The sequence below is a fragment of the Jaculus jaculus genome, chromosome 15, assembly GCF_020740685.1.
Source record: "Jaculus jaculus isolate mJacJac1 chromosome 15, mJacJac1.mat.Y.cur, whole genome shotgun sequence".
In the NCBI taxonomy this organism is placed as follows: domain Eukaryota; kingdom Metazoa; phylum Chordata; class Mammalia; order Rodentia; family Dipodidae; genus Jaculus; species Jaculus jaculus.
Window position 1 is genome coordinate 26071394 of NC_059116.1, and position 24958 is coordinate 26096351.

General features: G+C 43.7%; 1 protein-coding gene across 3 annotated transcripts in view; it reads right to left on the reverse strand.

The window, feature by feature from the left end:
* The window catches only part of Znf521 (zinc finger protein 521), a 321006-nt gene that overhangs the window by 169849 nt on the left and 126199 nt on the right, over positions 1-24958 (reverse strand). For all 3 annotated transcript variants that reach the window (XM_045134887.1, XM_045134889.1, XM_045134886.1), the window contains one exon: positions 2827-6185. In XM_045134887.1, coding sequence (XP_044990822.1) covers positions 2827-6185 — 3359 coding nt within the window. The remainder of the gene's footprint in view (positions 1-2826; positions 6186-24958) is intronic.

Here is a 24958-nt window from a genome sequence, read left to right on the forward strand (position 1 = left end):
TACCAATGTCCCTGTGTGATCATAAGTCATGATCCAGAAAGATAGAACTGCCCTTCTGTTTGGAAGCCTGGAATTTCAGCAGGAAGAAGAGACCACCTGCAATGCTAAGGCCTTCAGTTCTAACTATGATGTTTACATCTATCACCATACAATTGCATTTCTCTTTAGGATAAAATAGATTCCCTTATGATATGCCTCACTTTTGGCAAAGATTTATATAGTAGCTTCTCTTTGATCTAACCTGGAAAAAAATTTGTGCATTGTTTATGAGGAGAAATCACAGTTTAACTTGCCTAACCAAGAATGTGAACAAATGACTATATCTTTTGTCGCAACAATATATTATGCTTACAGGCTTCTTTACACAAAAACTCTATGGATGTTTGGATACTTTTCATGTCAGTTCAAACAATATGGTCTACTGAACATTCCTATCCCATACAATTTTATGACTTACAGAATATAATGGATTTAAAAATGGTAACAGTCATGATGAAAATATCAAACAAATCACTCAACTCAAGACACAAAGGAAGTATTTACAATTAAATCCTAACATGTGGCTAACATTTTGTTGACCAAGACCATCACTATAACCTATAATTAATCTAGTTTCAACAGGAAGGTACTTTTCTGCATAAAAACCCGATTTTGATCCTCAGTGGCTAAGTACTTGAAAATACCATTGTCTGACGCAAACAAGAACTTTAGAAATGCCTTAAACAACATTTATGTAATACAAATAAATTTTCATTTACTTCCTAATTATCACTAACATGTTAAGACATACTTAAAGGACTAACCAACTCTTAGGGATCAATTCTCCTTGGCAAGGAATCTGACAAAATGAACATGTATATGTACACTTCATAGGTACCCGTTCATTTCTAAAGAATTTCAGCTCAGATGGAATGACAGCATAAAACAAATTATAAGTATCAGAAAATAAGAGTTATGCCCAGATGAAGAACCGGACATGTTTGTCTTTCCAGAGAAGACCAGTAGCAAAGAGCCAATGCAGGTTTGCTGCATTTTCAATGCACAAACCCAGTTGTGTACACAGAGATGCCCACTTTAAACTACTTAGGCACTACTAAAATCAACCACAAATTTTCTAGCTCCTATGGAGAACAGAGGAATGATTTCCTGCATCACTGTTTTAAGAATCCTTATTCTGCAACATTTGAAAAAAAAAATAGACATTTGAGGGACAACTGGTAAAGTTTGAACATAGATCACTTATAATTTCTCCTAATTTAGCTGCCTCGGTTCATAGTATTATGGCTAAGGAAGTAAGTGTTTTTACTCTTAGATGTCAAAATATCTGTAACACACTTTCATGTGGCTCAGATTGATTTAAAAAAAAAATCAAGAGGTGGAGGGGGAGAGTTAAAGAAACAAAGGAACGAAACGGGGAGAGAAAGAGAGACCAAGAATGCTTCTATCAGGTAAATCTAGAATATAGACAAATATACACACACATGCTCATTGTGCTATTTTTGTGTGATTTCTTTAACTTTTCTAAACCTTTGAACACCTTTGAAGTAAAAGAAGTTTGGAAAAAAAAATCATTTCATATGTTTAAAAGTAGCATTTGTTTCAGCAACCACTGCATTCTTATCCAACACATAAGCCATGGACTGTTATCAAAACTGTGTTCTTCCAGCTGCCTTCATCAGTTTGAAAGGATTTCATTTATTTAAATGAAGAGAACGGTGCAGATTTACTCAGGCAGGGGAGATGAGAGCAGCTTCAAAGTTTGGGCGCCTGCCTGTCACACAGATGCCACATTGGGTGAGGATGGGCTCTGGGTTGCTTCCTCTGCTGTCCCCCTCCCAGCTGCCTGATGGCTATCTGCACGGAGATGCCTGGAGCCCTCCAAGAGGGCGCAAGTGTAGAGACATGATAAGCAAACTGCAGTCACCCCACCTGGGAGGGACAAGAACGTCCCTGGGGTGTTCATTTGGATGGATCTCCAGATAGGGGTAGGTAAGGAAGTGGAAGGAGCTTAGAAACCAGGTGATAAAGTGGAAAGAAATGGCATTCAAAGGAGCCCTCCTCGGCTCCGCTCCTAGGAATGGTGCATACAAAACTACGCATTGTTAATGAACCTGTTTCTTGAACTCGCTGTGGCAAAGGAAACGTGAGACTCCAGGACTCTGAAGCCGAGAGGGGGAAATAAACAAGAATTTTGGAACCAGAGGGTGAAGACTCAGAAACAGACTATTTTTAAACAGATAAATGGAAGGGCTCTTTAAAAAAAAAAAAAAAAATCCTGCTGTGAGAATGTCTTTTCCCCACTACCCAGAAGAAAAAGAAAAAACAGCGAGTGTTGACAGTACGGTATTAAAAAAAAGACACTCCAACCAAATTTATTATCCACTAGTATGTATATTCTTTTTAATTGACTCTAAGCCAGCACGTTGGCTTCTATTATCTTACTTTTGGGTCATTATCTCTTTGCCATACACACAAGTCATAGCTGGGGATTTCAACGCGCTGGTGAAGCTATGCCGAGAGATTCCAGATCTCAGCGGTGTTGGCATGAGCACTGGTCTCTTCAGTCATAGAGAAGACAATATCCTAGGGAGACTGGAATTAGTCCTATTTTGCACCATTCAAGCCAAAAGCCTGCTTATCAAGATACAAGTAATCACTAGCTAATGGCTATGGGTGAAGTGGGGGTGGGGTGGGGGAGAAGAACATTGCATTTGAACCTATGCATCTCTTGGCATGTGACCATAGATAAGGCTGTGGCAAGTGCAACCAGAAAGCGGGAGGTTTCTGGAGGAGGGAAGAATAGCAAACATTAGAAAGGCAAGTTACCTCATCCGACTGGGAGGGACTGATTCTGGGCATGGGTGACACTTGGGGCGTTTTCAATTGTGTGCTGTTGCTGTCTGGCACGAGCTCTCGGTGCACGGTCTGGATGTGGTTCTGGAGTTCGTTTTCGGACTCAAACTTGACATTGCAGCTGGAACAGCGCGTCTTCAGTCCCCCTGCCTTGGCTTTGCCCTCGATGGCACTCAGATTCTCATTCTGGCCCAAGCCCGGCCGGTTGGAGCCGGGTGGGAGGCCGATGCCCGGGCTGCTGCTCTTACTGAGACTCACGCAGCCGGCACACAGGCCGTAGGGCAGCCCGTTGATGTCAAGTTTCACCAGGTCTTGCTTGGAACGGAACTCTTTGAGGCAGGATGCGCACTTGTACAGTTTTGGAATGTGCTGGCTGCGCCCGGTGGCCTGCACGGAGGACCCGTTCCCTGTCTTTTGCATGTGGAAGGTCCCGTGGATTTTGAGTTCCAAGGTGGAGGTTACAGTCTGCATGCACACCACGCAACGAAACCCTGTCAGGGAGTTCCTCAAGTCGGGGTGCATTTGGCAGTGCTCCAAGAACTCCTCTTCGCTCTGCAGGGGCATCTTGCAGATCCGGCAGTTTCCTGTATCGAGGCTCTTGCTATGCGTGACCTTGTGTTCGGTGAGGGTTAAGAGGGAGGGGAACCGCTCGCCGCAGATAGGGCACATGTAGTGTTTGACGGGGCCTAGGTGGGTCTGCATGTGCTCACGGAGCCCGTTTTCGGAGAAGAAGGTTCGAGAGCACACGTTGCACTTGTAATTCCCTTTGATGAGCTCGGCTTTCTTCTTCACGATGGCGCTTTCCCCGGGTCGGATGTTGTGGTCCCGGAGCTGATGATTCTGCAACAGGGTTTCCATCGTGTAGGCGGCCCCACAGATATCACAGCCGTACATAGGCTCCGAGCTGTCCACGTCCTCTTCGCTGCCGTCATGACTGTTGTGGGACTCCTGGCTGTTGGTCAGCAAGGTCTGCAGCTCCACTTCCTCCTTCTGCACTTGCTCCGAGGAGGCTCCGTTGGTGCCGCAGTTGGGGGTCTTGGTTTCGAACACGCAGTGCTTCTCCCGCAGGTGCTTCTCCAGCAGGATGATGGCGTGGAAGGCCTTGCTGCAGAACTTGCAGTTGTACTTCTTGCTGTGCGTGGTGATGTGGCACTGGAGCTCCACCTCGGTGCCGAAGGACTCGCCGCAGAAGATGCACTTGTGCGCTTTGCCCTGGTTCTCCAGGTGGTTGTGCCTCACATGCAGCTGCAGGTCCGTCTCGTTGCGGAAGTCCCAGTTGCAGGACGTGCAGCGGTACACCTTCTTCTCGTTGCTGTGCTTCACGGCCAGGTGCAGCTGGATGGACACCTTCGAGTCGAAGACCTCCTGGCAGAGCGTGCAGCGGAAAAAGACGAAGGTGTGCATGTCCAGCAGGTGCTTCTGCAGGTCGTCCACCGACGTGAACTGCTTGTCGCAACTCTCACAGATGTAGTAGGTTGAGGTGATCATGAAGTGGATGGTGACGTGCTTCAGCAAGGACTCCTGGTTGGGGAACTCCTTGTTGCACTGAGGGCAGGTGAGCTTGGGCAGCACGGTGTCCAGATGAGTCTTGAGGTGAGTCTGAAAGCCGTCCAGGGACGTGTATTTAGCACCACACTGATTACAGATATATTCCCCTGCGGGACGGGCGGGAGCGCCCCCTACTGCCTGCATCATCTTAAGAGATGTCTGCTCTATGGCCACAGGGGACAGCGGGCTGAGGGCCCTGGGTTTCTTCCCATTGTGGACATAGTTCAGGGCCAAGGGGATGTTCTTGTGATTCTCCTTAATGTGCTTGTTCAGTTTGAGAACACTGTTGAATATTGGCGAGTTCGTGCAATAGGAACAGGAATAGACTTCTACGACAGGATCTTTTGGGGTCCCAAGCACTGGAGACCCAAATCGGGAGCCACTGAGGTCACAGTGGACCTGTCTTATATGCTCTTCGAGGGAAGAGTCAGTGAGAAAGCCCATATAACAATGGGGACAAAAGAATGCATTGCTATCCTTAGCCGCGGGGTTGGCGAATCCGTGAGAGCATCGGATGTGCTCCTGGAGGGTGTTGAGGTCATTGACGACTTCAGAACAGAAGTTGCACTGGTAAACTATGGCGGGCATGGCCGAAACAATCAGGCCCGGGTCCTGAGCTTCGTGCACTTGCTTAAGATGTTCATTTAGGTTATAAAGCGAGGGCAAGACCTCCAAGCAATACTGACAAATATGGGCCTGTTCGGGCTTATCTAAATGCATAGTTTTCAAATGAATCTGCAGAACGGCGAGACTAGAAAATAATTGCTTGTTGCAGTAAATACAGCTGTACGTGACCTTGGCTTGTTTGCTCGAGGGGCCGGTCATGTCGGAGGTTTGCTGCGCCGCCCGCTTCCTCCCCCGGCTCTTTGGCAGCGGTGGCGCGGCCTCCACCATGGTCGAGCTGTCCACCGAGAGGTTGGAATCTGGGGTCGTGCTAGACACCGACGTGTAGCCCACTGTCACCAGAGAAGGGCTGTTGCTGTGGTTGCAGGACTCCGGTTGCTGGTGACTGTCCATGTGGCTGTACAGCTCCTCGACGGTGTGGAAGCTCTCGGAGCAGATGGTGCACGAGTTCTTCTTCTCGCCCCCGTGCACCTGCTCCATGTGGTTCACGAGGGACGTCTCCTCCACAAAGAGCTCGTGGCAGTACACACACTGGAGGGCCGCTCGGTCCTCCTCGTTGGGGGAGCACTCGGGGTGGCACTCTGCGATGTGCTTCTGAAGGTCCTCGGGGAAGTCAAAGCCTTCCTCACACTGACTGCATTTCTGAGTGTCCTTCATCTTCCAGTCCTCCATCCTGGAGCCAGACTGGGAGCCGTCCTTGTTCCTCTCGTGCACCTGCATGTGTCCGTGTAGCGAGCTAGAGGACAGGAACCCGCGGCGGCAGATGGCACATTTATATGGCTTGTTGGACGTGTGAGTCTTCAAGTGGATCTTCAAGTGATCGCTGCGGGAGAACGCAGCGTCGCATTCGCTGCAGTGGTACTTCTTGTCCCCCGTGTGCAGTTTTATATGGCGGTCCCGGCTCCGCTTGTGTTTGAACAGCCGACTGCAGTAGGTGCATTTGAACGGCAGCTTGTCGCTGTGACTCTGCTCATGGTGCTTTAGGTAGCTGAGGCGGCTAAAGGACTTGTCACAGAACTGACACGGGTAGGGCAATCCGGGGCCACCTTCTTCCTCTCCGAAATCGCAACCTTCGCCATGGCTGGGGGAAGTCTGGTCCTTGCTGGAGGGTGAGGACGCTGGCCATGAGCACGTGGGATCGTCTTCAACATCCACCCCATCTGCAACGAGAGGCAATGGGTGATTTTCACGCACAGGTCGAGAATTCCAGAGCTAGTCTATTATACCGTCTCAACAAAGTACAAATACTTTGGCCGTCTTGAACCATTCAGGGTAAAAAAAAAAAAATAAATAAATAAAACAAAACAAAAAAATGGAGAGAACATTTGAGTGAAACGTTTTCAAATCTGAGCCTAAAGCTTTTATTCTACATTTACTTTTTACTGGACTGTAAGGTATAAAAGCATATTAAGTAGTTCTATGTCTAAATTACCCTTTTATTACTTTTTATCATTTTTCCTTAGAAGCAAGGCATATATTACATATTGACAATTTTATTAAAAATCCGGATTTTAATATATTTAATGTTTCTTTTGAATTTATTCTAAAATGATTTGCATATTACATGGGCATCTGAAGAACCAAATAAAAAGAGGAAATGTTATAGGAATCATTGAAAATTAATGCAGTCAACCCAGATGTCTAATATTTAATAAAAAAAAATCCCCTCTGCTTTTTGCTTGTTTTTTTTTTTTTTTATAAAGTGGCAATCCTGAAGACCAAAAAATCTTTTATGGGGTTCTTATTGATACAGACCTTATTGCTTTCAGCAAAAAAATATTAAAAAGTAAGCACATGAAAGAAGACAGAAAACACAATCATAATTATGTCCTGTGTAATGAAAGACAGCCAGCACCTCTTCAATAACTGCAGGAGTCGAACACCATAGGCCACAAAATGGATTATTAAATGTTAGGAGGTATTGCAAGATATTACATGTAACTAGGATCAGCTAGGATCAAGAAAAAAAAATGAGAGTTTCACAAGAGCCAGATTTTAATAGTGTATTTTGTTTGGAAAGTTCAAGAGGTGGCCCACCATTTCTTCCTTTTGTAAAAAGCTTCAGCGGCCTGAACTTCCTTAGCTAAACAGGACCCGCACTTTGAGCTGAGCAGGGACAAAGCAACTTGTGAAAGGCTGGAAACAGGAAAAGTGATAAATGATTATGGTAAATGCCGAAAGATTTATGAGTAACAAAGAGAAGACAAACAAGACTTGCAAGCCAGATACAAACTTCGCACGTTTCGCATAAAGAAACCCTACCTTATATTTATATTAGCTGTTGTTGCTTTTGTAGAAACCATGTGCTTTTGTTTCTGTTGCTTGTCTAACATCCAAGTGGAAATAACACCTTCTTCAAACACATTCTGAAGGCCCTGTTTTACAGTACAGAACCCAACATTTCACTCAAAATCAGAAGAAGAAAAAAACTATAAAAGTGTTCACTATCTGAATGGGTAATATTTTTCAGAAATAGAAGAGCGAATACCTGAATGGGAGCTGGGGGAGGGTGTGTGTGTGTCTGTCTGTCAGAAATATGGTTTATTTAGAATATTATTGCAATATGCTTAGTAGTAGTCCGTGAGAATCGGATTGAGAAAGTTTTTAAATTCTTCAGCCCTGAAGTTCTCTTGCAAGCTCCACGCTGAATATAAAATCAACAACTGGCAAGTGTTATGAAACAAATTCCACGTCTGCTTTCTTTAAGGTAACAAGATTTTACTAGATTGTCAGCCCCTTCCTTATCCACAGGAAACAGATGAGGGTCATTCCTTTCCTGCATCTAGAAACTGATGACAAGACCATCTCAGTATCAGTGCCAGATGGCAGCCCTCTCACCCTGAGAAAACAAGCAAACACCAAGCCTGGACCCATGCCCACCTCACCAAGACTCCTCTGTGCAAGTTCAAAACCGTGTGATTTTGTACGCTCATTTTCATGACACTGCAAGCCACCATGCTTCCAGCCCAAGAAAGGGTTTGCTAGTACCAGCTATGATTTATATGGAAAGTGTATATGAGCAGAACATATACAGATAAACTTACTTAATACCCAATACACATTTAAGATGATTTTTTCAAAAGCGAAACAAGAAAAAATAATCACCACCAACAAAGACAACTGAAGACCTAGTTCTTCATAAACCTGGTTAGAAAAAAAATCAAAAAATCAAATTTGTTCAGCATTCTAGGTACAAACTTAACCTCTTTCATATTCATCATGTACATTGAAATCTTGTTGCTTCATTTTAAAATATTTTTGGGGGGCTGGAGAGATGGCTTAGCAGCTAAGCGCTTGCCTGTGAAGCCTAAGGACCCCGGTTCAAGGCTCGATTCTCCAAGACCCACATTAGCCAGATACACAAGAGGGCACATGCATCTGGAGTTTGTTTGCAGTGGCTGGAGGCCCTGGCGCATCCATTCTTTCTCTCTCCCTCTCTCTCTCCCTCTCCCTCTTTCTCTCTGTCACTATCAAATAAATAAATAAAAATAAACAAAAAAAATAAAATTTTTTTTAAACACAGCATCTCATTTGCACAGTTTGGGGAAACAGTGGACAAGAATGTACCATGTGGCTAGCCTAATAAGAAATGCACTATGGAGATGAACATTTATCGAGTGAATTTATTGTAAAGTATGTCTGGATATGACATGTTAGTATATATATATGCATAAAGAATCATAAAGCAATAGGCCCTTATCAGAAAGGTGTAATGCCTGATACTATGTTTAAATCAGGTTCTTGTCTGGAGTCCATATCTGACTATACCCATTACATAACTGTTCCCTTGTCAGCTTGTAAATTTCAGTAACATGTCAAGTGAACTGAAGGTTAGGATCAAGTTTTTCACAGGGCTTCAAGAGACCTCGAAACCTTATCTTCCATGCTCTTGCCCTTATCATTTGTCTTTGTAACAGAAGTACCCAGAAGTCACCTCTAAAATTAGTAAGGTTTAGAAGCAGGAGATAAAATGGACTGAGCAGAGGGGGAAAGTTTCAATGAGGATTGTTACTTTTTGAAAAAAATAAAAATAAAAACAAGAAACCTTCTCTGAGAGGCTGATTTCTGCTTTAAAATCAAAATAGTAAAAATTTCATTTGCTCATACTATAAAGGGACGTCCTCTCCCAGGAACACAAAACAAACTCACTAACAAATTCTCTGAGGGTTCATGAGCTGAGGGTATCAGGCCTTCCTAAGACTTGATGCTGGATTGTGTTGGCTCTGAGCCCTACCTAACTTCAAAAGTTATCTAGAGAACCAGAGTCTACAGAGGGAGCAGCCCTAGATCAAATCTCTGTCTTGCCCACCAAGGCTCAGAGAGTATCGCAAAAAAAAAAGGACAGAAAGATTGTGAGAGCCCCAGGGGAGTGGGAAGAGCCTGAGATGCCACGTTTCCCCCATCCCTGCAGAGACTGACAGAGGCCGCCTGGTCCCCAGATACCAAGAACCCCACAGAAGACCTACAACAGAACTGGGGTGGGGGATGAAGGGGGTCTATGTTTACAACCGTTTTTTTAGAAAAAAAATATCAATAAGTTTAAAAAAAAAAGTTACTCAGCTCCATTAACTTAAACTTCCTGCCATACTCACAATGTGAATGAAGATTTAAAGAAATTTCAATTTATTTTTGAAACATGGAACAAGCGGAGGTGGACTCTTTCAACTCTGGATCCTGGATGAACTTTTGCCCTTCAGCACTTACTAAGTGCTCCTTAGGACAACTATCTTTCTGTGTTATGGAAACTCATTCTGCATTTCACTGTGAGGTACTTAATATGCCCATTGTACACTTTAATTTTGGGGATCAGTCACTTCGCACTCACTGTTAGAGAGAGCTAGTGATCTTACGGTTGAGGAAAAAGAAACTTTTCTGGAAATCAGTTTGGGGGCCTCAAAGTCTATTTAAAGATGCAAATGTGTGTGCGTAGTTAGGGCAGATGTTTTTCTACAGCAACTGGACTTGCTGAGTTTCACCATTTCCATAAAGCACATTAAAACAAGTGTGTGAACACTCCAGATGAAAGTCGCCAACACTCCTGAGACTCTTGGAAAGTAGAGCCGCCTGACTTTTCTCCAGGCAGACAGGAATGCCCATGATTCAGCAGCCTGAGTAAATAAAAGAGGTCCTTATTTCCTAATTTTGCTGGCTGGCCACACTGCAGAGGCCTCTGTGCTGCTGCCAAAGGGGATGCAGGACTGGATCTACACCCAGCCGCTGAAGGCCTGTCTTTGTTAACCAGCCAGGCTTCCCCGACCATCTTCTGGCATGGAAATGGCCATATCCTGCAAGGAAGACCTCGGTCCCAGGCTCCGTGGCTCTCCAGCCTGCCTGAGAGGATGGAACAACAGATTTTTGCCTGGTCTGTGTTGTTGGGGGGACAGCTGGAAAATCAGTTAGCAGCAAAGCAGCACCTGTTCCGTCATATTTATGGGCGAAAGTGCTCACTAACAGAAAAGTGAAGTCATACTCTGAGGTCTTCCATAGCAAAAAAAAAAAAAAAAAAAAAAAAAAAGGCACCAGAGCACAAAGTGCCTTTGTGACATGAGCCCCTCGTGTACCAGTCTTGGGGCAGCGAGCAAAGCTGGGTGGAATTTTATCCCAGCTGCTATAGTGGGACCCATAAGCACATTTGGCAGGGCCACCTAGCCATCCGAAGAAACAGGATATTCTCAGAAAGCTTATGGCCTGTCACTGCGGAAGAGAAATACCAAGGGTCTCAGCCACTCTTTGGCTTGCAAGTGCGAGGAAAGCAAGCAGAAAGAAAAATATGAGTTGCAAAGAAGGAGGAACCGGATGTGTGCGAGAGGGTGAAGGGTATGGCCCAGTCTTGGTCTATACCATTTAAGCAGGCCCTAGTGAGAGGCCTACACTCTTGAAACTAGGGGCCAGGACTTTCAGAGTGGACTCCAATATCATGGGCAATGTGCACGTAAGGAGAGAGTAAAGTCGCAGAGTGAACTGAATAACCCTCAGAGTTAACACTATTATCAGAAGCTGGAAGACAGCTCTGTCAGTCAGTACATGAGAAACAGAATTTGATTCTCAGAAGCCCACATAGGCAACCTGGAGTGGAGGCATGGCTGTGTACTCCCCGTGCGGGGAAGTGGAGACAGGAAGATCCCTAGGGCACACTGGCCAGCAAGTCTAGCTTAATTAAGCAAGTGCCAGACCAGCGAGATTGTGTCTCTAAATAAATAAATAAAAAGAAAAGAGGTGGACCAAGCTAGGCATGATAGTGCACACCTTTAATCCCAGCACTCGGGAGGTAGGGGTAGGAGGATCGCTGTGAGTTCAAGACCAACCTGAAAATACATAGTGAATTCCAGGCCAGCCTGGGGTAGAGCGAGACCCTACCTTGAAAAAAAAAAAAAGTGAAAAAAAGAAAAGAAAGGTGGACAACATTCCTGAGGATGTCACCCAAGTTTGCCCTCTACCCTCTACACACACATGAGAACATCGGCACATGCACCCACATAAAAACACACATGCATGAACACACACACACACACACACACACACACACACACACACACATAAAAAAATGAAAGAAATTATGAGTCTCTCAGCACTTACAGCAACTTAGGAGACATCTAGTTATCCCCGGGGCCAAGTGGATGACAGACTGGCTTCTGACACCTGTCTGTGACCTGAGTTCCTCCACTTTACTGGCAGAGGACTCCCTTAATGGCTCCTCAGGAACTCAGTCTCATGTGTGTGCAAGTGCCAGACAGCAAGGTTTCCTTAACAGGGACAGCACTTACATCAGCACCTACTTTTCTTTCAAAAACATATTTTTATTTATTTATTTATTTATTTATTTGAGAGGTGGAGAGGCAGAGAGAGAGAGAGAAAGAGAGAATGGGCACACCAGCCACTACAACCAAACTCCAGACATGTGTGCCACCTTGTGCGTCTGGCTTATGTGGGTCCTAGGGAATTGAACCTGGGTCCTTTGGCTTGGCAGGCAAGCGCCTTAACCGCTATGCCACCTCTCCAGCCCAGCAGCTAATTTTCAAGTGAGGAAAAGATGCTTCAAGTACTGACAGGCGTGGCCCATCTGTTTGCAGAGGCATCATGACTTAAGAACAGAAAGTCTACAGCTTGGAGTTTTATATCTCGCTTCATAATGGATTTAGAGAGTGACCTGGCCAAGCCATTTAATCTGCCCCTACCTAGGTATTTCACCTGCGATATGAAGATAATAATTCTTGCTACCTACCCTCTGGGGTGTTACAAAGATTCGTGAATGCCTCTTGGACACCTTATCATTGCTGGAAGAAAAGCTCCCTATGTAAACCAAGACATTTAGAAGGCTTTCACACCTTTGCTTCCTTGGCACGCTACCATGCACACGGTATTGACACATCCTAACGTTCTCTTTCCTTTAGTGGAGCACATGGAATATGAGTGTTAAAGAGTAGCCCCGTGGAAATCGACAGTACCTGAAGCACTCACGGTAGTTCACATAGCCAGCAAGAAAATCAAATGTGAATAGTTGGTGAGATCTGAAAATTAATGGACCATAAATCTATGCTGAATATGTTCCAAGTATTAAATTATCATACCTAGGATATAATTTGGGGGTCTTTACAGACAGGGATCCTTGGGACAACTATGTTACTATGTAATTCTGAAGCCAAGTATATAATTTTGAAATTACCTCTCTTCCCTTTAAAACATGAGCAATACAGCCAGGGCATTATTTACCATCCATAATAAGTTGAGTTGATAGATTATTTTTGCATGCGTCAAGCCATAGGTTAAAACACGAGACCAAAACAAATTTCCAGGCTTGTGTTGCTTTCCTTATTTGAGTCTTTATTTGGGTCAGCAGGCTATTGGAACAGTCCTGAACTTTCTAACTGAGTAGAATTCACAGTACTTTGATTTTTTTTTTTTTTTCATTCGTTAGCTATGAGAAGTATCTTAACCCAAGCCCAGAACCTTGAAGGAAATGTACAGGTGAACTCAAAGGCCAAGAGAAAAACAAAACAAAACAAAACAAAACAAAAACAGCATTTTAAAATGTGTGTTCAACAGACGCAAATGACAAGGGAACTTCTCCTATAACTTCAATTCATGCCACCGTGGTAATGATTTTACATCATCATATTTAAATCCATCTAGGCAAATTATGCAATGCATTTCTACAGCAACGATTTAAATTGCTAAAGGATGAGGTCATGCTGAATAAATTATTATGCATTCTTGCACAATTGCGCCCCTTCATTCTCTGTCAGAATGTGAACAGTTCAAGAAAATCAGCAACTTTAATAATATCCAACTTCTGTGCATGTGTTTTTTTTTTTGTTTTTTTTTTTGCTTTGTCTCTCTTTTAAATCAATGCCTCCACATTAGATTTGTCCCTATGCCATATAACGTATTTAGCTACTTGAAAATGAATACTCTTTACTGGGCGTTCAAAAGAGAAATGTGAACTTCAGAATTATTTATTATCCACAGATGCTTTCAAATTCGGTAATATTCCAAATGGTTCTGGAAGGACCAATTAAATGCATTAACAGTTAGGTTATGGGGAAGCAAGGGGGTGGCCACCTATTAATGACAGCAGCTGGGGGGAGTGGGAATTGGTGGTGCACAGTTTTTAAACATAGCCTTAAGATGAATTCCAGATATCGGGGTGATTTTTGTTTTTAAATACTGTATAATGAAAAAAAAAAAGGAAGTGGTTTTTGTTTTGTTTTGTTTTGTTTGTTCATTTGCCTCCTCCCAACCCTTTAACACCTAGGTAGTCCCACGCTAGAGATAAGATTTGCTCTCCTTGGGTGATCCTGGGTTTCACATCCACGTTGCCTTCCTTGCACAGGCACACTCACGCCGCATGTGCAGGAGAACAAATGTTTTGTTTGCTGTTGCTTAAAGTTCACTGGAACGGACGGCGCTTGATGAATTCCATCCCTCTGCCGCCAAACTAAACAGAAAACAGTGCATTCTTGAGCAGTTCGCCCTCAAACCCCACCTCTCAACTCAGAGGAAAAGGGATGACACTAAGCTAGTGTAAGAGGGGTCATCGTCTCTCTCACGGAAACCCAGACGCTGGGTGGCTGCGGCCAGACAGAAGGAAAAGTAGTTTCCAGTTCTGTGCGTTGGAGGAGGGGAGGGTGAGAACTGTTGGATGTTTCCTATCTTTTTGGCTCACTAAAAAAAAAAGGGGGGGGACTGGAGAGATGGCTTAGCGGTTAAGCATTTGCTTGTGAAGCCTAAGGATCCTGGTTCAAGGCTCGACTCCCCAGTATCCACGTAAGCCAGATGTGCAATGTAGCACACGCATCTGTAGTTCATTTGCAGTGGCTGGAGGCCCTGGTGTGCCCATTCTCTCTGTCCCTCTGCCTCTTTCACTCTCTGTCTGTCGCTCTCAAGTAAGTAAAAATAAACAAAAAAAAATTAAAAAGAAATAATAATAATAAAAAATCTATGTTACTAATGGCCAGCGACAACTTCATAAACTACAATGATAGCTAGCCGTGTGTTATGCAACTGGTTACTATGTTGTGGTTGATATCATTCCTTAAGTTGTTTTACATGTTTCTTTTTCCTTTCATAATGACAGAATGACAGGCATTGCCCAAGAAGCTCTCCCCAGCCTCAATTCCTTTTCCTCTACTATTTTAAGCTAGAAGCATGTATTAGTTATAAAATACTGAAGGCTGTACAGATGAGCTTGTTCATTCATGTAACTAACATTTATTAGACACCTTCTATGTATGTGTTCAGGGTGGATACGGAAGGCTAATACTTTAAAAAATTGATTTCCTTGTCTACATCAGACACATTTCAGCCTGCCTCATGACTAGTATTCTTTGAATCAAATGTCACATTGTATAAAAGCTTTCAGAATTACCAAGATATTAAAATTTATTAAATTAATACCATTAGGAAATCAATGTTACTTTTAAGTTACCGATAAAGGTGGCAAGAGCAGAAAGGACTAAAAATCAACTATAAGAGCTGGAGGGATGGTTAAGTGGTTAAGGTGTTTTTGCCTGCAAAGCCAAAGGACCCAGGTTCAATTCCCCAGGACCCACATTAGCAGCTAGATGCACAAGGAGGCACACACATCTGGAGTTCGTTTGCAGTGGGTAGAAGCCCTGGCACATCCATATTCTCTCTCTCTCCCTCTTTCTCTGTCAAATAAATAAATAAATAAAAATAAAATATTTTTTGAGTTCAAGGCCACCCTGGGACTACGAAGTGAATTCTAGGTCAGCCTGAGCTAGAGTGAAACCCTATCTGGAAAACCAACTATATATATTTAAATCAACTACAATTTACTTTTTTTTTTTTTTTAAGAAGAGACTCTAATCATTTTAAATCCTGAAGTGACTGAGTGATTTACACAAACAAAACAAATCTTGTGATCCTGACAGATTTCTTGAAAAGCAGTGTGTAGGCAGCTCGGTCCTCAGTAGTCACGCGCACTGGCAAGTCGGAGATTAATTCAATCCCCAAGTCAAGCCCCACAACAGCACGGACTGACTCAAAGTCTACTGGCCACATGCCAACGGAACACCACGCTATATATAACCCACCATTTTACTATGCAGAAATTCCTTGAGGCAAAATCTGCTTTGCTTCAAACTCCCTTGCACTCATGCTTATGGGGGTCTACTGAGCTGCATAACCACGGCTCTAAGCTTCACAGGACCACCACGTCCATCACTAGTGAGTCTTCACATGACCCCGGCTCTAGGAAAACCTGAGGGAAAGAGGATTCTTCCATGGAGCAAAACAAGTTTGAAAAGGGTTCCTTTGTGATGATGGGTCTCAGAACGTTCACTCCACCAAGTGAACAGTTTCTTACACACCTGCTATAAACCAGCAGGGTTTCCTACCAAAAAAAAAAAAAAAAAAAAAATCCATTTTTATTTCCAAGTGGCCAGTGTAACAATATTTTGTCATGTTCAGCTGTATATGCTAAGTGTTGTCCCAACATGTCAGCATTGGTCCAAGGCTAGAAACTTTGGTCACAAGTCCTTATAAGAGTCCTGAAGGATGGCCAGTGGAGCTGAAATATACCTGTATGTTATTCATGGCAGGAATAAAACCAACTTGAATTTTTGGCAGTTGAAAAAGGCCACACGGTATACTTCACTGAAAACCGGGCCACTAGAGAATACAAAAGTGTTGAAAGGCTAAAATTTAATTAATGAACAATTAGCACCCCCTGTGGGTTCATTGTGCAGTAAAGTGATAAATAGGGTTTGTTAATGTAGAAAAAGCTGTTAGCAAGATGGGGGGGGGGGTAGGGGCCATTGTTACAATGATCCATTTACTCCTGGAATAAAACTGACCTGTGAGTTCCTGATTGTGATGTTTCTTTCGTGTGTCTAGTATATGATAGGAACTCTTGGGGTCTGTGGCAAATGCTCGGTTTTAATTGTGTTCGGGCACAGACTGACAGCTCACGTTGTTGTCAGTCTGTTGGAGAACACCAGGCAGATACGACACTACAGGATAATGCAGCCAGGCACTCCAAGCATACTGTGCTGACCACCCCTCACTTTACTGCATTTTTGGCGGGAAGATCTTGGCTACCGTAGTATGAACAGTTGATGCAAGAGATACAGCTGGAAAAGCTTTGCGTGAGAGCAGTGGTCTGCAATAGAGACCTTCTTCCAGCATCCTCAGTGAGCAGAACAGTAAGAATGTGCCAAGAGAACTCACTTGTGTCCACACAAGCAATTACAGTGTAGGACTGTATTGAATGGAGAGATAAAATCCCAAGTAACTCAAGTGATATGAAGAGCTTCTTCATTTCAATGCAGGCATTTGTAAAAGGACCGCACAAACTACCAAGAACAAACCAGCTTTGTCAAAACAACTCGAGAGAAGATGTGACGGAAACATGACCACCCCGATCATACCACAGTGAATAATTTCATACGCAGCAATTGTTTATCTAATTAGGCAAAGTATGGAAGAGGCCATTCTGAAAATAAAGCTGATAATCAATTTAATCAACTAATGGGTAATTCTTTCCAAATACCTTTTTATGGTTAAATTTTTTTTTTTTTCTAGCCTAGAACCACTACCTTTCTAAACTAGCTCACTCTATCCTTTAAAAAAGAAAAAAAAAATGTGGTCTGTTTTTTCAGGTAGGGCCTCACTCAAACCCAGGCTGACCTGGAATTCACTATGTAGTCTCAGGCTGGCTTTTAACTCACAATGATCCTCTTACCTCTGCCTCTCAAGTGCTGGGATTAAAGGCATGTGCCACCACACCCAGCATTCTATCCCTTTTTTTTTTTCTTTTCTGTCCTTTTTTAATGTGTGTAGCATCTCTGGTGATTCATTTATGGGAACCAATACCAGTCAAAATTGTGCAGCCCTGTGTGTGCATGCATGAGTACATTTATCCGGAGCTCACAAAATGTTTAGAAAAGACTAGAACATCCAGGTCTAAACTCTTTTTCAGAAATTTCAGGCATTTTTTTTTATTATTACAGAAGTGTTCATTATAGCAATTTGCCATGTAATATAAATAATATATCATATCTTAATGAAAACTTAGTGAAGACATTGATTTTTACTGATTATGTGTACATACCCATATGTAATCATTTATACAGAGTCATCTTGCATATATAATTATGTATGTCATTTATTCAAATACCTAATCATTTTAAAAGCTATATATATATATATGTACATATATTTATATATGTATATATATAAACATATATATGTGTATATGTAAATGCCTTGCCAAATATCCCAATACAACTGACAGTCAGACCTCAACAACCTCATGATTCCTCTATATAATAGAACTTTATTTTGCCCAAATCTAAGGTGATTTGAAATAAGTCAAATAAGTCAAAGATGTCAAGCCAATGTGGACACAGCATCAAGACAGGAACTTAAGCTGGTTACATTCTGGCAAGAGTTTACAGAGCCCATCTCTACTAGTCCCCTGACGGTGCACAGACATCTAGCCTTCTAGCACCCAACACATGACAACAGCAGCATGTAAGCACCACTGAAATATTAATATAACTTCATAGTGAGTTCCAGGTCAGCCTGAGCCAGAGTGAGACCCTACCTCGAAAAACCAAAAAAAAAAAAAAAAAGAAAAGAAATATTAATATAATGTTAAGAATGTTTTAGATAAGAGAAAATTAAGTCCTACTCAGATGATAAGAATGCTGATATTGGGCTGAAGAGATGGCTTAATGGTTAAGACACTTGCTTGCAAAAGCCGAAGGACCCAGGTTCAATCACCCAGGACCCACATAAGCGAGATGCACAAGGTGGTGTATGTGTCTGAAGTTTGTTTGTAGCAGCCAGACTCCCTGGTATGCCCATTCTCTCCCTCTCTCTCTTTCTCTCTCAAATAAATAAATAAAAATAAGTATTAAAATAAGATTTTTTTTTTTTAAAAAGAACACTGCTCTTATCCATGTGAGGTCCACTCATTCTGGTCGTTTCCACTGCCCATGTTTCCTGCTTTGTAAAAGGGGGTGTGGATAATATAATGTATCTACATATGTGCAAGATTTCTTGTGATGACCTCATCCAAAGCAAGTCTGTCATACCCAACTTTCAGCCAGGGATCCTGACTCCAGGCCTCCTAGACCAAACAGTTGTTTTCCAAATCTTGACAAAGCCTCCTTCAACCAGAGGTATATTCGTTCTTCTTATAGCAACCTGGTGTTTGACATAAGCTGTGCCCCTTCCCTGGTCTCAGTTGAGGGATCAAAGGAAAGAAATGTGTGAATCTGACTACAGCCTACACAGAGCTAAGAAGGGTGAAGCCTTGAGCTGGAGAGATGGCTTAGCGGTTAAGCGCTTGCCTGTGAAGCCTAAGGACCCTGGTTCGAGGCTCGATTCCCCAGGACCCATGTTAAACAGATGCACCAGGGGCCGCATGCGCCTGGAGTTTGTTAGCTTCCTTGGCCTATGAGGCAGCACAGTGCGCATGTACAGATGAGCCAACAAGTCGACAAGGATGAACAGCATGGCATAATCTTGCACTAAGAAGATCAGATGGTAAATGGTTTCACCAAAACCTAAACCAAATTCCAGTCTAGACATGCCACGTGTCTCCCTGACTCAAACAACAACGGCAACCACAAATAACTCAAATGCTGAGTCATCTGGTCTTTATGGTCTAACGAATACTTAAGATGGAATTTAGCACGGTTCACTCTTTGAAAAGAAAATCATTGTCATAGCTAATTCATGCTAACTGACATGTGTTCATACATAAATACAAAAAAAGATTGCAATCAATGAACAAGTCTATAATGCACTGTCAACAGGTCATAAAAGGACACAATGGCCTGCTTCTTAATTTACTTTCGCCTCTAACAAGTGGCTAGAAATTCCTAGGTGCACACGCAGCAAACCTCTGTTTCTCCGTAACAGTAGTTGACTCCCCAGACCCCTCCCTTCAACCTCCACCTCTGAAGAGGGGGTTTGGATCAGCTACCCACAAGAAAACCCAGAGGGAAATGCAGACTGAAACTGGTGTCTGGTCAGCCTCATCTCCTCTGGGCTCTTGTCTCTAGGGACACAGTCCCTGACAGTCATCCCAACGCAGTACAAGGGCTGTTCTCACCAATTCCTCATGGTCTCCTTCCTCAGGTATTACCGCAGCTACCTATGACTCAGCATAACAAAACCAACCACCTATGTCCTGCCGGATGCATTGCACGGTGTATAATTCAATCCCATCCCACGCACCCTGAACCCACGCAAGCTTGCCTTCTGCATCTTTGCTGCTCTGTACAGGGGGCCGAGTTCACAGGAGTCTTCCTCTATCTTATTGATATGTCAAGCTGAACTCCAGCTATCCCGGAAGCAGCTTTGACATTGCGACATTGACTTCGCTGTCACCCATCCTGCCACAGTTCCCTCCTACTTTGTGTAGGAGTCCGTGGTTCAAATCCCCTTAGCGTACAGTGCAACGAGCTCGGTTAAGATACTTCCGCTCTGGGGCTGGAGAGATGGCTTAGCGGTTAAGCGCTTGCCTGTGAAGCCTAAGGACCCTGGTTCGAGGCTCGGTTCCCCAGGTCCCACGTTAGCCAGATGCACAAGGGGGCGCACGCGTCTGGAGTTCATTTGCAGAGGCTGGAGGTCCTGGCGCGCCCATTCTCTCTCTCCCTGTATCTGTCTTTCTCTCTGTGTCTGTCGCTCTCAAATAATAAATAAATGAAAAATGGACACAAAAATATTTTTAAAAAAAGATACTTCCGCTCTGGAGGATTGTGAATGAATGCAGATATATAGAAAAAGACAGTAACCATTTAGAAGACATAAATTAACAATTAGCCAAAGGCCAGGTGTTACGACATGATTAGGATCCGTAACTTTGGTTTCTGGGGGTCGGTGTATATGTGCGTGCATATATGGAAAGTGTGTGATGTAGGGTCCCCCCACGCTGTAGTACAAATGTGGAGGCCAGAGGACAGCCTCCGAGTGTGTCAGTCCTCACCTTCCACCTTCTTTGAAATCGGGTCTCTTTCGTGGGTTTGTGCCACTGCAAACACCAGTCTAGGTGGCCTATGAGCTTCAGGATTCTCTGATTTCTATAGGCCTGTTGGGATTACAGACATGTGCTACTTGCATCCAGCTTTTACACGGGTTCCAGGGATTCAAACTGCGGTCGTTGGGCTTACACAGACAGCAATCACTTTTAACCACTGAGCCAATTCCCCAGCCTGGTATCCATAATTCTGAGTGAACAGTATGAGCCACCATGAGTCTTGCTTAAAGAAAGGGATATGCTTTGAGAAATTCCTCCTTAGAAAATTCCATATAGTTCTGGAAACATCAGAGGAACCAAGATGGTGTAACCAACGACAGACACACCGAAACTAGATGGTACTGAATGCCATCTTGCTGTGAGTGATCACGGGGCACGTGGTTGCCTGTGGAGAGGTCAGTCTCGTGAGTTCTGATGGATAACGGCTTTTCAGCTACATCGGCTTGCTGGGAAGTATTAATACAGTGTCTGTCTGGGGCAGCTCACATGGAGGTTTGTCCCAAAACTAAATACAAAGCAAGTGACTATCTGGAGGAGGAAGCAACGAAGGAGGAAGGGAGCTTGCTACCAAGACCAATACTTTGTTCTTCCATCAGAAAGAGCTGCTGGCGTGGCTGATTAAATACCCCAAGTTTGGACCTCTCTAGAAATTACAGATATCTTGTTCTTTCAGTGGGCCCCTATCAATCTCCCACCACTTCCTGGGTTTTGCACAGAGTGTGGCATGCAGTACAGTAAATTAAGCCTTGTGCTGTCAGGGTGAAATAGAATGGGAATAAAGCAGGGGCTTGATCTCAAATGATTTTTATTGGCTTCATTTACATCCTGTTTAAGGTCTTCTGAGTGGCTCAAGGTGTCTTATCTCCGGTTACCAGGGAGTATTTAGTAGTCAGAGCAGCTAGCAAACTTTTCCTCTCCTGCCTCCTGGCCCACACCCTCAAGCTGTCTTTTTTTTTTCCTTCCCCCAAGCCTTATTATCTTATCATAAGCATCTCTTCAGGCTAAGGAGAACCCACACTTATCAGAAGGCCCTGCTTTCCATTGTCCATCAGGCTGTTAGAGACAAATGATAGTTGAAGTCAAAAGAAAATCAGTTACCCTCTTTTGTACTCCCTTTAGAAATACTCTGGACTGTCTCTCCTTTATTTGGGCTAAGTGCTGCGAGAACTGCCCCCCAGTGTACGTCCAGGACAGACCCCATCAAAGCAGGACATCTAGGTGTAAGAGGCACAAGGTGTCTGGTCACAGTTACATATTGGCCCCAATTAATCCACGTGATGGTTTGTCACGCCCATGGCAGCTCCTGTCACTTGTCCAGGGTGTTACACCAGCCAGAACTCGAGCAATCGACTAGAAAACGAAATAGAAAATAAAGGTGAAGAGGAGAATATTCCCGGCTGTGCCTCAATGTTAAACCCCAGATCCACGTACAAGTAGATGGCTGTTAGCAATGTAGGCCACATACATCTTCTCTAAGAGTGACACAGATGTGGTGGTTCCAATGGGGTAACCGACCAGACAGTCCCCTGGGGACCCAGTACCAAGGAACTCACTCTTCTGCAAGAAAACTCACTAACAGTGGACCTTGAACCTGAGCTCACGTTGGAATGGTCCCAGGTGCTCTGAAAACACGCGGTCCCTTCTCACTTCCACTCAGTCAGACTGTCTAAGACTGGGTGGAGGCAGGGGATGAGGGGGTATACACAAGGCTGACAGTCACTGCCCTAAATGGTCAGGAGTCAACCTTCAAATACCCCCGGAAGGAGGTCTCTATGCAGACCATACAAAAGAAGACCCTGATATCCGTGACCTCACTTTCCTAATATCAGGTAGACAAGCAGAGAGACAAGGTTTCTGCAGCACTGTGTCAAATGCAATGAACCAGACAGTGTGGGGTTTGGGGGGGGGTGTATAGCACGCAATACAGAATGCTCCAATGACTCACCACTGTCACGTGTGGAAGAGTAATGTGTGAGCAGTTATTAGATGTCTCATCTGTGCATTTTACTCTCCTTTGCAAAGTTCCCTTTCCTCTTCCCCTCCCCACCCCACTCCCAGCACCCTACGGGCTCCTTTATATTAGTGATAACCCCATACTTTCACCCACAGCGAAGGCTCTCTTAATTGTCCATTATCTTAGTGTGTCAGCACAAAGGCGCAGGGACTGCATCCTCGTCCAAATGGCCTCACCTCCCTCTCCTGAGAGCGATGCCCTTGTCGAGGCATTAAAGACACGAAAACCTGCCACTTATCAGAATTGTATTTGAATCGAACCACTGTCCTTGAAAGCCATCGGCAGGAGATAACATCGAGAGCTGCACCGCAACGCCAGCTCCAGTTCCACGGGTGGCTTGCAGCAGTCCGGAGAGATACCATCCAAAGTTTGCCATGCATCTTCGTAATAGAATTACAGGTAACAATGAAAACGTGTTCCGCAGTGTTTGTGAATGGTTAAGTACAAAGAAATCCATGGGTCAGACTATTCAAGAACACAAAGCAAACAGGTCTGAGGCACGGGGCTCTGCTGCGTGTCAATCTGTAATCCACCCAGGAACCCAAACCTAAAACTCTTCTAATTACTCTCTACTTCAGTTCTTAACAAATATAAGTCAAGGGTATCAAAGCATCACACGTATGTAAGGTATAACGAAGGCAGGAAATCTGTATATTTTTAGTGATTCTAAACAGAGATTCTAAAACACACCATGCTCTGAAGAGCATCTGTAAAAAAAAAATTTTTTTAATCTAGACCAGTTGATGCACCTATGGTATGTCTTCATTTCCTTGCCACTTTTTCTATGTCTTTCTTAGGCAATTTGAGTCCACCCTGCCTTAGAAAAAAAGAATTTATGCATGCTTTTAACAAGTAAACAAGTGTACAAATTAATTCAGAGAGCAGTAATTTTGAAAATTTTCTATGTTTAATGTGCACTGCAGTTAAACTACTTTTTCTGTACAAATTAATTTACTGCATCAGTGATCGATGTTTATGTTTAGGCAATTTTATTTCTCAGTATGGTAAAATTAGACCTAATAGTTGCAACCTGTTATGTCCAATCTGTCACTGAAATTCAAATTGCCTTTTTCCTATTATTCAAGGAGCAATTTGGAGGAATTAAAGCCATCTAAAAACTGAAGACAAACAATTCTCTGTAAGGACTCAATGGCCTGTGTCACCAAGCAAACCCATGCCCATGGTCTCCTCTGGGCAGGTTCTTTTGCTGGGGTTTTTCTGAGCTTCTCAAACTTTCACATCTGCCAAGCCATACAAAAATGAAATTTGGGGATAGATTAAAAATTTCATACTAAAATAAGAAACAAAATACTTCAGCTTTCAGAAGCAGCCATGATTTTAGTCTAGAACACAAACCCCACCCCTTAAGGCCTGTATCTCTGCTACATTCTCTCCTGCTTTTTTGTCTTTATATGCAAATGCTATTTTTTTTTAATTTGGGGGGGGTTAGTTTTGAAAAATGACTTTAATTTACAATGCTCTTCCGTACTTGGGAAGATCCAATAACTTCACTGCCTGCAAATGAAATGTTTTGGTGATGGGCACTTTACCTGGGAAGGGAATGAGGTCCCTACCTTATGGACATATCCTGTTTTCTTTTCTTTGGATTTTCCCATTTGTCTGTTGTACTGGAGGGTGGTCAAACATGTAATGGATAGTACGAATGAAATGACATATGGCAATGGAAACGCGTGAGTGGGGACAAGTTGATAGACTTGTATGGCTCCATCTCAGTCCCCGAGGTGGCTGGAGGACTTCAAAGGACGCCACGCGTGAAAGGGTACATAGACCACAGGCCTCTACTTCAGATTCTGCAACAGGCTCTGACCACATCTTCATCTTCTTCAATAACAGGATGCCAGGTCAATTGCTCACATAACTGCCATTCATTATGAGGGGGTTTGGATTTGTTTATTTATGGAAGGCAAGGGTTTATTCTCAACTTACTGTTTCAAGGGCCGTCCACGCTGGTGGAAAAAGCATGGCAGGAACAGGAAGCTGGCTCCCATCACCACATCAGCAGGAAGAATGCAGAGAGAGTGATGGACGCCGGAGCTCAGCTTTCTCCCTTTCATCCAGCCCTGGGACCCAGCCCACAGAATGGTGCCGTTCATAATTTCGGTGGGTCTTCCCACTTGAATTGTTCTAACCTAGAAAACCCCTAACAGGCATGACAACGGGAGATTTGTTTCGATGGTGCGGCTGCATCCCGTCAAATTCACAGCAGGGGATCACAGAAATGAAGCATTCCCAGCGGAGTGGCAAGGAAGCCCCCGGAGGCCCTGACGTTTGGAGGTGCTGGTCCCTCCAAGTGTAAGAGCTCCTTAGAGTGCCAGGGTGCACCTGGGCGGCGCCTGTGTTTGAAAGTCATAAAAAATTGAATCATGTAACATATGTACATTGTGTTC